The sequence below is a fragment of the Lagenorhynchus albirostris genome, chromosome X, assembly GCF_949774975.1.
Source record: "Lagenorhynchus albirostris chromosome X, mLagAlb1.1, whole genome shotgun sequence".
NCBI lineage: Eukaryota > Metazoa > Chordata > Mammalia > Artiodactyla > Delphinidae > Lagenorhynchus > Lagenorhynchus albirostris.
The window spans coordinates 72,598,432-72,612,790 of record NC_083116.1 but is presented as its reverse complement, the minus strand read 5'-3'; the positions used below and the strand labels follow the sequence as shown (position 1 = coordinate 72,612,790).

The following is a 14,359-nucleotide window of genomic DNA, read 5'->3' as shown; positions in this document are numbered from 1 at the left end:
GTCAGGTATGGAGTTTGACCTTTAACAGAATGCCCCCCTCAGGGCTAAAGTTATTCCCTCCATTCTTACCAAATTCCTATTTGATTATTTGTTCACTGGTCTTTCCCATTGAACTGTGGGCCCCTTAAGGGCTCAAACCCAGTGTCTTGTTCTTTGAATTTCCAGTGCCTAGAATTTAGGTAGCACATAACTAATGTGGAAAGGAAGGGACTTCTGCAAGGTCACACAGCTACTCAGTAGCAGAGGTAGGACTCAAATATCAGTCTCCAGAGTGTTTTTAACTGTTTTACCACACTCCTCAGAGTTGGATATAAAAGTAGGAATTTAAATCTTTCATTTAATTCAGTCTTCACTGTACTGGACTTTTTCCTTTCATGGCTTAATGAACTTCTTGCTACTAGTCAGGCAAATTCAAATCTCAGAAATACTTAGTGAAGATAGTTTGAACACTGGGGATTAAGTCATTACTCCATATATAATTTTTGGCAAGTTACAGCCTGCTCTTGGCTTTACACTGTGCACAATTTGATCTCATCTAGTGTTACTGCTGGCATTACAGGTACAAATAACAGTAGAACATTACTCACTCAAGACAAAACAGCAGTAGACCAAAGAAGGTCTAAATTGCCAAGCGCCTCAATTCGGACAGGCAGGAAAAGGTCTACTATACCATTTCTCTCATGACTCACAAAATTTATCTAAGAGAACAAATCTGTGTTGATCCAAACATGACAAATGAACATCCATCATTTCGATCGGGGAGTCACAACAGGAAATACTTGAAAGGTCATCTCATTTCTATAGCTATGCACAGATTACTTAAAATGCTTTCTACTCTTTTCCTGGACTTCAGTTTCTCCCCATTCCGACTCACTCTATATACTGTTGACCAGTTAGTCATCCTAGCTCTGCGACTTTGGGCAAGTTACCTAACTTCTCAGGGTCTCAGTTCCTTCATCTGCTAAATGAGGGGGCTGTGCTAGATTAGTGCTTTTTATACTGTGTTACTTAGAGCCCTCGAGTCCCTCAGAAGTGCTTTGGTGCCTTGGGTGCCACTGCACAAGTTGGGGAAAAGATGGGCTGAGTTGGCAGGCTTCTGTGTATCTACTTCAAACACAGCAGCCCTTTTAAAAACTATGGGCCTGTCTAAAATTTGGTTTGGAAAAAGAGTTCTGCTATTACAAAAAGTTTAAGTGACATTATACTTACAAGATTTCTAAGGGCCCTTCTGGTTCCCCTAAACTAGGATTTTTAAAAAAATCTCTCATACACAACTGGGATTTAATGTGATAAAGTGTTTACACACAGAAACACAATAAATGACTCATTTTTATTGTTACTTTTTTCTAACCACTTTTTAATCTTGGTATTATCTCAATAAGATGCAATTCAATATTTAAAATGATGATGTGAATATATGATATGCACTCTGAAAGTAACTGGCGATTCTCATGAGGACTGTCATTTTGAAAGCCATAGAAAAATGGCTTACAAAGTTCAAGACCAGATTCAAATTCTGCATATTTTTTTTTGTCTTAGGCAACAGTAAAGCTATGTCTTAATCCAAGCAAACGTGCAGGAACAAATTATCTTTAGTCTCACAATTACTGTTTCTAAGTCTCCTTCACAAGTACTATCTTTCTTCTTTGTATTCTTGGCCAAGGCTGACCCTGAAAGTTCAGTTTACAAGACTCATTAGAAGTACCAGACAAATCAAATTGGTGATTCACCAGAGCTTCCTTTCCTCCTCAGCTTCTAAAGCAGGTTGCAAGGGAAGGCGTATTAGAATCACCTGGGAAGCTTTTTCAACCCACACTTATGCCCCACTCTCCTCTCCTTCTTGCCAAGCACTGGTTTAGCTTGGGGCTTCATTCTGTCCCACATGAAAGGCCTCTCCATCTTTTTAAATCCTACTCAATTTAAGATAGATGGAGTAAAAACAATTGAACTTAGAAGACACTGGCTTTGTCACAAATCGTTGGGCAAGTCACTTATCTGATCTCAGGTTTTTTTCCTCTGATTTTTGAGATCCTCTTCCAACTTTGAAATTCTGTGACTGCATGTCATGTCTAAGAAGCTTTCTGACTACTAACATAAAATGACTTGTCATTTCTTGGGTTTCCAGAAACCTATGCAGTACAACATATCCCCTAGTTATATACTGTCCTATATTGCCCTCTAGTTGTTTTTACATGAAAAATTTTTTCTTCTCAATGATAGTGTAAACTACATTTAGTTTAAAAGCTTATTTTCCAGGGCAGGCAACATGCATTTTACTTAAATTAAATCTCCTAGGACAACTCGGGGTGTGTCCTATGGTAATCAGTACATATTTATATTGATTTGTTCAAAGCAATGAGGTCCCTTCTTTCAAAGTCCTGGAATTATATTTTTACATCAGCGCTGTACAGTAGCTGTTAGCCACAAACGTGAACCTAATATGTAATTCTAAGTTTTCTAGTAGGCACATTATAAAAGTGAAAAGACACAAGTGAAATTAATTTTAATAATATGTTTAACCCAATATATACAAAACATTAGCATTTCAACATGTAGTCAGTGTAAAAATTATTGAGATGTTTTACATTATTTTTTCGTAATAAGTTCTCAAAATCCGGTGTATATTTTACATTGAAAGCACATCTCAATTCAAAATAGCCACGTTCAAGTGCTCAATAGCCCCATGTGGCAAGTGGCTACCGTGTTGAACAGCGCAGTTCTGCGTAATTGAGCTGCTTTCCAAACCGATCACTTATTTTTCTATTCATATAATGACACTGGGCACTTAATAAGTACCAGGCACTGGGCTAGCCGGAGAGGTGCAAAAATTAATCAGACTTATAGTGGTAAGGGAGACAGATTTGTAAGTCACTAGCTGTAATACAATGTGGTAGGTGTTCTGATAGAGATGCACAGAAAATTTTCATTTGGCGGGGGAGGCTCAAGGAAGCTTTCACAGAGGAAGTGTGTGTGTGTGTGTGTGTGTGTGTGTGTGTGTGTGTATAGGAGGGGTAACAGTAACTTTTGAATGTGTGTGTGTGTGTGTGTGTAAAAGGGGTTGGTAACAGTAACTTTTAAATGTGTGTGTAGGAGGGGTGAAGCGACGGGAAAGAGAGCAGGCGAGGATTGGCTGGGAGGAACCCAGAGCTCCAGCTGCTGGGTGTACGAAAGCCGGAGGGGGGCGCTACTTGCACGACCCTGGCCGCCCCAGCCCTTCAGGCAAGGGACAGCCTTGCGAGGTAAGGCGCACGCCTGGCCGACTCCGTGGGCGCGCCCGCGCCTACCCTCTCGCGCCCGCCCTAGCTCCGAATTCAGCCTCGTCACACCCGCGCTTCAGAGCCTACGGCACTGCCCAGACCCGGATCGGCGACGAGTAGCCACGCGAAAAGCAGCACCTAGGGTTTGCTTGTTTGCGCGTTGTGTGTCTGTAACAGATGCCTACTACCGGTAATAGGCAGCCTGGTAAAATGAGTCTATGGAAACAGTTGCTCGGTTTAGCTAACAGCCGCTTCTGGCAGTTGTCCGACGCTTAGTTAACAGTGGAGCCGCTGGACCGATGCTGCGCCCCTTCCGGTTTCGTTGCTGGCAGCCCAGCCCATCTGTCCCAGGGCCGGAAGTGAGCTCTTCCCGTGTTCGTCCCTTCCCCAAGATGGCAACAGCCGGAGACGAGTTACTGCTGCCGCGGCTCCCCGAGCTTTTCGAAACCAGCAAGCAGCTTCTGGACGAAGTGGAAGTCGCGACTGAACCCACCGGCTCCCGGATTATCCAAGATAAGGTGTTCAAGGGACTGGACCTCCTGAAGAAGGCTGCCGAAATGTTACTGGAGCTCGACTTGTTCAGGTATGGCGAGAGGGTAGTATGACTGAGAACGTAGGTAATAACAGTTACCAATGGCGGAACCATTGATCCTGGGTGCAGGAGACCTTTAAAACCCGGAGCCTTTCTTTCCTACCTCCCACTGCGACCTTGTGTACATTGTTTACATTCTCCACCTCTCTTCCGAGATACTTAGTATCACACGATTGTGCTCCCTAGTGTTGGCTATTTGCATAGGCATTGGGTGTGAGCGCACAGCCACTGTCAGTGAAGAAAACTGGCAGCTGTTCCCGGTGCCTCCTCCCTTTGTCCCACCCACACCCCAGCCCTTCCCTCCCCCAGGAAGCCAGGGCCACAGTTTGAATGCCCAGCCAGACTTCACAGCCTCCTCTTTGCTCTTTCCAGCCGAAATGAAGATTTGGAAGAGATTGCTTCCACCGATCTGAAGTACCTGATGGTGCCAGCATTTCAAGGAGCATTCGCCATGAAACAAGTCAACCCCAGCAAGCGTCTAGATCATTTGCAGTGGGCTCGAGAACACTTTTTAAACTACTTAACTCAGTGCCGATACTATCATGTGGCAGAGTTTGAGCTGCCCAAAACCAAGGCCAACTCTGCTGAAAATAACACTGCTGATTCCTCCATGGCCTATCCTAGCCTCGTTGCTATGGCATCTCAGAGACAGGCTAAAATAGAGAGGTGGGTCATTTGAAGACTGCCCAATGGCAGTGCTGTTGGCGGGGAGGGGTGCATGTTTTTTTTTTCTGGGGGGGTGGGAAAAAAATGGTGTGTGTCACTCTTTGGGTTCGTATTTAGCATAGGCCCTGGTGATAGAAAACTCCTGAGTTTTTCAAGAAGCCTCTGCCTTGGTTGAAATGACTATACCTAACTGTCAGACCCCTAGCACCTTATGGTTGCCAGCAACAGCAATGTAGTTCAGCAGAGTGTCTCCCAGTCTCTCCCACATCACAGCATAGCAATACTCACATGGTACAGTGAGGTAAGTATCTCTGAAGGGCACAAATATCTTGTAGCTATAGTCCATTTATGGTCAATTGATTGAGAAACTCTGTTCTAACAATATTGGATCAGGTGTATAACATCCTGAACTAATCTTAGTACTGGCATAGCTTCATTATGTGACCTTGAACACCTTGCTTACTCTCTTAGTTTAGTTTTTTAAAAAGAGTGCTCACAGTGTTTAGGAGCTATGCTAGGCACCGGGGATTCAAACTGAGTATGGGCGTTTGTATGGATATGGGTGGTGTCTGCCTTGGAGGAGCATACAGTGTGGTGAGGAAAAGAGGCATAGAAACAGTATAAATTATAAAATGATGTGATAGGGAAATGCACAAGGTATCGGGAGAGCAGACAGGAGGGGCACCTAACCAAAGAGGGAGCAGGAGAGACCAGAAGGCTCCCTGGACGAGGTGACTCCTGTGATGAGTTGTTTAAGGATGCATAGGAGTATCATCTAGAGGAAGAGGAAAGGAGGGCCAGCAGAGATAATAGCATTAGTAAAGCTACAGGGACATTGAAGACCACAGTGCTGGGGTGGGGAACAACCGTAAGCAATTAGGTGATGCTAGAACACAAAGTGGGTGGTGAAGAAGGGGAAAGAATGATGCTGAAGAATGTTGTAGGGTTCAGACCAAGGAGAGCTTGGGGTGTGAGGAAGGTGAAAGAACGACCTTGTTCCTGAGAACTTGGGAAGGGGGTTTGAATCCCAGCTCCAAAATTTAATCTTTCTGATTTTGGGTAGGTTGCTTAATCCCTCAGTGCCTTAATTTCCCCAGATGGCAAATTGGATAATCATAGGTCCTATAAAATAGAAGAGAAATGCATAAAAAGCTCTTACCACATTGTCTGATACAGTAAGCACTCAAAGTCAGCTATTGTCGTATCTTTGTAGCTGAGTACAGGTCGTGGAATGAGAGACCTGGGTTTGAGACCCAGCTTTACTTATAAGCCATTGGATTTTGGGTAACTTGTGTAACCTGTCTGAGCCTCAGGTTTCCTCATATGTGAAGTCTAAGTAACAGTGGTACCTATCTCATAGGGTTAAGAGGCATTAATAAAATAAACCACATAAAACAGCTAGCACAGTATCTGTTACATAGTAAATATTCTATAAATGTTACCTATTATTAGGCCATGCTAAAGAGCCTGAGATTTGTTTGGTGACCAGGGATCCACTGGAGGTTTTTTTTTTTTCCTTGAAAAGTCGGAAGGTCATATTTGCATTTTAACTAGCATACTCTAGCAGCAGTTAGGAAGCATTCTGAGGGAGAAATTAGATCCAGTTAGGTCACAGAGGTGATGAGACTTTACTACTGCAATGGCAGAAGGGATGGAGGGGATATATTTATTTATAGGGTTGAATCTGCAGAAAACGATCAGTTGGTTGTGACAGGTAGGGTAGAATGAAGCAGCAAGGAAGATGTCCATGTTTCTGATGTAGGTGGGTGGCTGTGGAACTCATTGAGATGGGGGAATAGAAGAGGAAGAACAGATAGGGGAGAGTATGAATTGTATATTGAGACATGTTGCATTTAAGGTGCCTGGGAGACATTCAAGTCAAGGTATCTGTAGCATGAAGCTCAGTGGAGAGGCCTGGTCTAGAGAGCTGTAAACTGATTGATTCATTTAGCATATTTATTGAGCCTTTACTGTGTGCTGAGTAATGGAGACCCAGACAAAGTCCGTGCCCTCATGGAGCTCTTGTTTTGGTGGAGGAGACAGACAGTAAGCTAGTAAATAAAAATGTGATTTTAGGTGGTAAGGGCTTTAAAGAATAATAAAGTATGGTTAAGAGCTGGTGAGTGACAGAGAATGATTTTTGAGGAAATGGGATAGACTGATATGAAGTGGAATTCAGTATCATGTCCTTTGTGAGAAGGTAGGGGCAGCCCGTTGGCATATAACAGATAGTTTAAACAGTGAATTTGGTATCCAAATAATCGTAATATATCCAAAAAAAAAAAAAGACTGTAAATGCACTAGAGAGATACAAATGGTGTTGTGGACAAAGACCAGGGAGTGATCACATCTGGTTGGAGGGTTAAGGAAAAGGTTTCCGAATGTAGTAGCATTTGAGGTGAGACTAGAAGGATGCAAATTAAAAATGCAAATTACAGGTTAGCCTGAATGTAAAAGTAATAATACTCATTGTAGAAAGTTGGAAAACAAAACATTTTTTAAATTAAAAATAAGTCTTCATCCTAGCACTCAGATGAGCTTTGTTAACTATCTGATGTATTTCCTTCCAGATACATAGTTATTTTAGTTAATAAATTTGGAAGAATATAGTTTTTTATCCTTTTTTTTAAACCTAACATCCTGATTTCCCCATGTCTTTTGAAGCCATGGTATTTAATGGTTAAATAGTATTTCAGCTTACAGTCATATCATAATTATTTAAACTAATCTTTTATTGTCAAATGCTTAGCCTGTTTATGGGTTGATTTTTTATTTGCTATTCTAAGTAATGTTATGAGGAAACATAACTGCATCTGTCACTGTTCCTGTAGGACAGATTTCTGGAAGGACCAGTGCCTAAATCAAAAGGTTTGAATATTTTGACTCTTGATGGTAATTATATTGCTTTCCACAATAACAAAGTTTCAAAGTATGTCCCACTGCAATAGTACTGAATGGCAACACTTAGAAAATCCAGATGGGCAAGCAGGAAGGATACCTCATTGTTTTGATTTGCATTTCTTTGGTTAGAAAGCTTGATCTTTTTTTTTTTTTTTTCTGTATGCGGGCCTCTCACTGTTGTGGCCTCTCCCGTTGCGGAGCACAGGCTCCAGACGCACAGGCTCAGCGGCCATGGCTCACGGGCCCAGCCGCTCCGCGGCATGTGGGATCTTCCCGGACGGGGGCACGAACCCATGTCCCCTGCATCAGCAGGCAGACTCTCAACCACTGCGCCACCAGGGGAGCCCAGAAAGCTTGATCTTTGAATTTTTTTTTTTTTATGCCTGACAGACGGGATACCAACACTATCTTTTCGCTAATGGCTCCCATATTTATATCACTAACCCAGACCTCTCCTGACTTTGAACACCATACGTGGATGTTTCACAGACATCTCAAACTTAACATGCCCTAAATTGAACTGCTGGCTTTTTAATCCCCCAATGTGCCCCCACACTCATGTCTTTACCATCTCAATAAACAGACCACCACTCACCCAGGTTTTAAGCTAGAAACCTAGGAGTTAGCTTCAGTTCCTCTCTTCTGAATTGCCGCATCCAGTCCATCAACAAGGCCTGCCATTTCTAGCTACAAAATGTACCTTATGTCCTTCTGTTTCTCTCTTTCTCCACTATCATACCTTCATCTAGGCCACCAGCATCTCTCACCTGAAATATCCAAGCCATTAACTATAAAGACCTGGATGATCTGGCATCTGCCTCTCTCCAATCTCGTCATATATCACACTCCCCTTGTTCACTAGACTGCTGCCATAATAGCCTTCTTTCAGTTCCGAACAGATCCAGTTCTTTCTTTCTACAGAGTCTTTGTACATGTTGTTCTCTTTGCATGGAATGCTCTTCATTTATCTGTCTTTCTGGGTTTTGTCTTTCTCCCCTACTAGAATGTATACTCCATGAGAGCAGTAGCCATTTCTCTCTTGTTCTCTGTGTGGTATGTCTAGCACAGGGCTTGGTATATAGAAGGTGCTCAAAAAATATTTATTCTTGACAAGCAGGGGGGAGCAACATGAGCAAGAGCCCAAGGCAGGGTAGTTGGAGGTATGTACAGGAAATGGAGAATAGTCTGATTTGGCAGAAGGTAAGAGTAGTATGGTTGGAGGACTGTAAGGAAGTGATGTGTATGGAACGTTGTAAAGGAAGAGAGGGGCAGAAAGACAAGTTAACGTGTTATAATAGTACTTCAACTGGGAAGAAGTGATAAAAATGAAGTTACAACTATCAGAGATATTACTTTTGCAAGAAGCATTTATATGATTAGAAAACAAATTGTTCAAATCCTTATTTAATTTCTGTAAGTCCTTCATCCCCCACCTCATGACTTTACACAGTGAGGCCATCCGACATAAAACACCTAAATGGTATGTCCTCTCTCTCCCTCAAAACCTGTTTCTTCACGTATCTTCTCTACTCTAATTCCCACCTTTGAGGCGTAAGTGTAAGTCTTGATTAACTGTACCTACATTCTTTTTTTTTTTTGCAATACGCGGGCCTCTCACTGTTGTGGCCTCTCCGGTTGCGGAGCACAGGCTCCGGACGCGCAGGCTCAGTGGCCATGGCTCACGGGCCCAGCCGCTCCGCGGCATGTGGGATCTTCCCGGACCGGGGCACGAACCCGTGTCCCGTGCATCGGCAGGCAGACTCTCAACCACTGCGCCACCTGGGAAGCCCTGTACCTACATTCTTTTGACAGAAATGGAGAAGTAGAAGCTGGGTAAGTAATGAGTCTAGTTTTAGATTTACTGAATTTAGGTCCTAAAGTGACAACTGGACAGCCATGTCCATAGACAGATGGAAACGTGTAACTAAAACTTATCAGGCTGTTTTGCTGCTAGCGGTAAAAATTCAGGAGTGTTGCTGGGTGTGGATAGTTTGCCAAGAAAAAACATGTAGAGAGAGAAAAAAGCCAAGGATAAAACCTTGGGGCAAATTAAGGGAGAAGGAAGAAGAAAGAAAGAACAGAGGTAAGAGACTCAACAAGGTACAGGTAAAAGTACTTATAGAAAGAAGCCTGGGGAAGAGAGAGGACAAATGTCATGTCCTCTATGAAGCTTCTCTCTACCTGTCTCCCCTCCCAGATATTGTAGCACTTAGTTTATGTTACTTATCAGGCCATAACAATCTGTTATGTTCTAGACTTGGAACTTCTAAAGGTCAGAGACCTTGACTAATTATATCCTTAATATCCTAATTATATCATCATATCCTTGGTACCCAACCAGTAATTGGATCATAGTAGATACTTGAGGTATCTTTGGGAAGGACAGATAGAGTGGTCATCAGAAAGATGGAAACAATATGGTATAGCAGAAAAAGCCTGGGCTTTGGAGTCAGACCTGGGGTGACCAGTCCAATTTCTGCCACCTAGTAGATGGGGCATCATCTAGCCCCCCTTAACCTCAATTTTTCCCATCAGATAACAATATATTGCTGCTTACAAAGCACTTTCGTGAGTATTGTTCATTTGGTCCTCTTAACAGCCCCATGAAGCAGATATTATCCCATTTTAGAAATAAGGAAATGGGCTCTGAGTACTGACTTGTCCAAAGTTACATGGCTGGTAAGTGGCCAGGCTTTAAACTTAGGTCTTCAAATTCCCAGTTCTAGTGCTGTTTAGAAAAGAGAGAAGAGTGGTCATTTGAAAAGGCAGAACATGGATTGAGGGAAGGTGTTTCTAGGATAGGGGAAAGGCACCAGTAGGGTGAAAAATTGTAACTGCTAATGACAGGGAGGATGATTGATTGAGTGAGGCTTGGAAGAGTGTGGGTGGAGACAGGATTGATAGCCAAAGTGGAATGGTAAAGACAACATAAGCTCCTTAAAGGCAAGAGGAGAGGAGGAAAGGTGAAGCTATAGAGATTTTAAGGTAAAAAGGGAAATTGAATTTCTACATTGGCTGGCCATCTGGTGAGCATGATGTTGGCATGGATCCACAAAAGATGAGCAAAAAGATAGCTGAACAAGAGTGACCGTTCCGCTGAAGTTTGATCGTATGAATTTGTAGTTGACTCATCTGACACAAATTTGTAGTTCGTTACCTCTCTTCAGCAGCTTGGGAACAGAAAAGGGGAATGAATGATGAAAGTGGCCCAGAGTCAGAAGGGTGACAAGCACTGGGGGATTCTAGGGTGATAGGGAGTGTTTGCATGCAACGGCTCACCATAGGAAATCTAGAACAGTGACAAAGGTCTAGGACAGTGGTTTACAATCTGTTGCTTCGAGCCCTAAGATTTTACCACAGTGCCTGGGTAGGGGGCATGTTGGGAGCCCTCCTCTGATTTAACCAAGGCGGATTTTATCTTTTATTACTTTCTGGAGTTCCAAATAAGCTCTCATAAGAAGAAAGGGTTCTTCTGCTAAGACAGAAAGGTTTAAAAAACACTGGCCTCAAAGAATAGGAGTTCAGGAACTTAGAAGTCCCAAAGATGACTAGGAGCAAAGTCATAGAAGCAAAGGAAGTAGAGAAGAAGGAAAGACCAGAGAGTGTGACTAGACCACATGCATGCAGAGGATGAAAAAGGAAGCACAGGAACCGAGTGGCACCAGAGTTAAATGTTCTCAAGTGATATCTGTAATAGCATTCATGAACTAGGAATTGACCTGTGTAGTGTTTTACTCAGAAGGCCACCTATGATGGTGCTGTGACAGTTACTTGTAACATTACATAAAGTGCCCACTTGTTGATTAAAAGGAGCAGAAGAGCCTAAAAGTTTTTATAATAAAGAATGTTTCCAGAGTGGAGGTTCTTGACTTTTTGTGGGTCATGGACCTCCTTAACCTCTCCCCAGTAAAAAAAAAGAAGAAACATACATGTAGAATTCTATACAAAATTTGGGGGAGTTCAAGAACACCCCTCCCTCCAAACTCTGTCCGTGGACCTCAGGTTAAGAACTTCAGATTTGGGTGAACACCCACAGAGGAGCATCTGATTCTGGAGGACTAGAGTGGGGTTCCAGACATAGATATTTCAAGATACTTCTCTTGGGAGTTGTGGAGTTTTCCCTTGATTCCTCTCTTTGCCTCAAGACCTTACATCCAATAAACCAACAAATACTGTTATATTTTAATTATGTCCACATCTCACCACCTCCCTATTTCAAGTCGTTGTCTCTCGCCTGGATTGTGGCAATATCCTCTTAATTGATTTTCCTGCTCCACCCTTGCCTCCCACCACCCCCCACAGTCTACACACAACAGAGTAGTCCATTAAAAAAAAGTTCATTTCATGTATTCTATTTTAAAGCTTCCAGTGGCTTTCTCTTCTCAAAATATCATGACATTTGATATTTCGTGTATTCTTGGCCTACAGGATTCTACAAATTATGGCCCTGGCTATCTCTCTGACCTCACTTCCTATTATTCTTCACGCCATGCCAGCCACACTGACCTCCTTGCTATTTCTCAAACATGTCAGGCCAGCACTCTCCCACCCCAGGACCTTCATATTTGCTTTTCCCCCTTAGAACACTGTTTCAGATACCGGCATGGCTTCCATCCTTATTTCCTTGAAGTCTGTGCTCAAATGTCATCTCTTCAAAGAAGTCTCTCCTGATCACCCGTACTTTCACACCATCACTCTATCCACTTTACCTTGCTTTTTTGCTTCTTCAGAGCACTTCACCACCACCTGACTCATCTATTTCTTTTTGTCTGTCTTCTCACACTAGAATGAAAGCTTCAGGAGAGCAAGGACTTTCTTGTATGCACTGTTGTGTCTCAAGCACTGAGAACAGTACCTGTCACACAATAGGTACTCGGTAAATAGTTGTCCAATGAGTGATAGATGACATACTAGAATACATCTTGAAAAGGGCAGGCAGGGTAGATATGAGTCTTCAAATTATACTAGGATGAGTTAGAGGAGCTGGAAATGTTTTGCCCAGAAGAAAAGAAGAGATGACCATTTTTTAGGCTATTTCACAAGGAATTCCTGCATCAATGGCAGGTAAATGACCCCTAAGATCCTATGACTATTTGAAGCTGTAATTCCCAAGTGGACATTGTATATACTAAGCACCCAACCTAGTAAAGGTTGATGTCATAGAATTACTAAGGCACTCCCATCTCAAAATACGATGGGAAGAGTTGCTCATATCAGGTTACTTCGATTTTTTTCTGGTTTCAGGATGTATTTCTCAGCTTCTGCTGATCCCTTCCTTGCCTTGTAGTCTTGAGAGAACTGACTTGGTGGCAAATTCTGAGGTATAGAATCTGTATTTTTGCCTAAATGGAAATCGGTGTACCTGGTCATTTGTAAAGGTAAAATTGTATTGTGTCCTTCTTTTGAAGGAACACCTCTTTATTTTTAAGTTCATGGCTAATGCGTTTCTGTGGAACAGATACAAGCAGAAGAAGGAGGTGGAGCATAGGTTGTCTGCACTGAAATCTGCTGTGGAAAGTGGTCAAGCAGATGATGAGTGTGTTCGTGAATATTACCTCCTTCACCTTCGAAGGTGGATTGGTATCAGCTTAGAAGAGATTGAGAGCATTGACCAGGAGATAAAGATCTTGAGAGGAAAAGACTCTTCAAAAGAGGTAAGCCTGGTCACTGCCTATATCCCTAAAAAAGCTACTGTCAGAGATTTGGATCTTCTACAAGAGAGTAATCGAATTAAAATCCTTTTAAGTCTCCATAAAATCATTGTTCTTATTAAGATTAGTGGAGGAAGGCTGAAGGTTCACTAGGATAGCTTTCTTTCTAGTTTATAGTATTGTTCCCCAGTGCTTTCTAACCTGTAACACACTTCCAGTCTTTTGTAATTTTGTGACATGCCAGGAGGGAAGGAGGCTTCTCTGAAGTGAAAATTGGTTTGGGCTGTGAGCACTCATGACTCCTGAAAGAAGGCATAGGGAGGTGGGCCTTGAAAACCTGTGCTTGACTGTAATAAACAGGAAGAGGGATAGGATGGGAATGAAGAAGAAGAGTGTAACTGGAGAAGAGAGAGAAAAGAGTAAAAAGATAAAGCAAAAGACATGGAATGTGTTTAGGTTGGGGGAGAAACCAGGATTTAACATTACACAATGATACACCCTCACACCTTAGGTCACCCAAGTATGAAACACAGCAAGGACATCTCTGCACAAAATGTCGGGCATATTGGTAAAGAAAACTTGGTGTAACCCCACTTTGGCTGTCTCTGAAGATCATAACTGTGTTTTGGAGCTGCTACTTCAAAATATTAGGCTCTGCTACCACTTATTTTTTGGTTCAGAATATAACATGAATTGAGTTGAATTTATCAGTTAGTCACAGGCATTTAAGTCCTCAGAGAAACCTCTTGCTAATTCGATTTGCACTAATTAGCCCAGGAGCTTTTGCCTCAGGGTAACATCAACCTAGTTTCTCTGTGTGAAGGGATCAAAGAATGAACAATTAGTATTCTAAAGCCTTAAGGCCCCTTGGGCATATCTAGATGAGTGGTTTTCAAGCATCATGAGGCTGGACTCCTCTGGATCCTCCCATCTCCTTAGTTTTTTGTTTTTATGCTCTCTCATTTGGTATTGGGATTGGCTCTGGAAGTGATGGAGTTTAGAACCAAGTGAACATTTTTTTGACCATAGTTTGTTTTGGTGTGCCCCCGGACAGCCAAGTTTCCTTGAAACATTTCTGTGCACCTATATATGAAAGATACTAACCCATTCTTCCCCCCTTGCATTTAGGAACATCCACTTCTAAAACACCCTAGGGAGCTCATGACAATTAATAGCAAAATTACATTGGACAGGGTTTTAGCAGAAGGGTCTTCATAATTCAACTTTAACACTGAAGGCCAGGCTAAGGAAAGGGGCTTCAAATTGAGCTCAAGGGTTTTAGATGGAACATG

At 42.4% G+C, this 14,359-nt stretch overlaps 1 protein-coding gene across 1 annotated transcript in view; it reads left to right on the top strand.

The window, feature by feature from the left end:
* Positions 1 to 3,341: 3,341 nt before the first annotated feature.
* The window catches only part of IGBP1 (immunoglobulin binding protein 1), a 38,387-nt gene continuing 27,369 nt past the window's right edge, over positions 3,342 to 14,359 (top strand). The window contains exons 1-3 of the mRNA XM_060137842.1: positions 3,342 to 3,840; positions 4,222 to 4,515; positions 12,875 to 13,070. Coding sequence (XP_059993825.1) covers positions 3,557 to 3,840; positions 4,222 to 4,515; positions 12,875 to 13,070 — 774 coding nt within the window. The 5' untranslated portion in view covers positions 3,342 to 3,556. The remainder of the gene's footprint in view (positions 3,841 to 4,221; positions 4,516 to 12,874; positions 13,071 to 14,359) is intronic.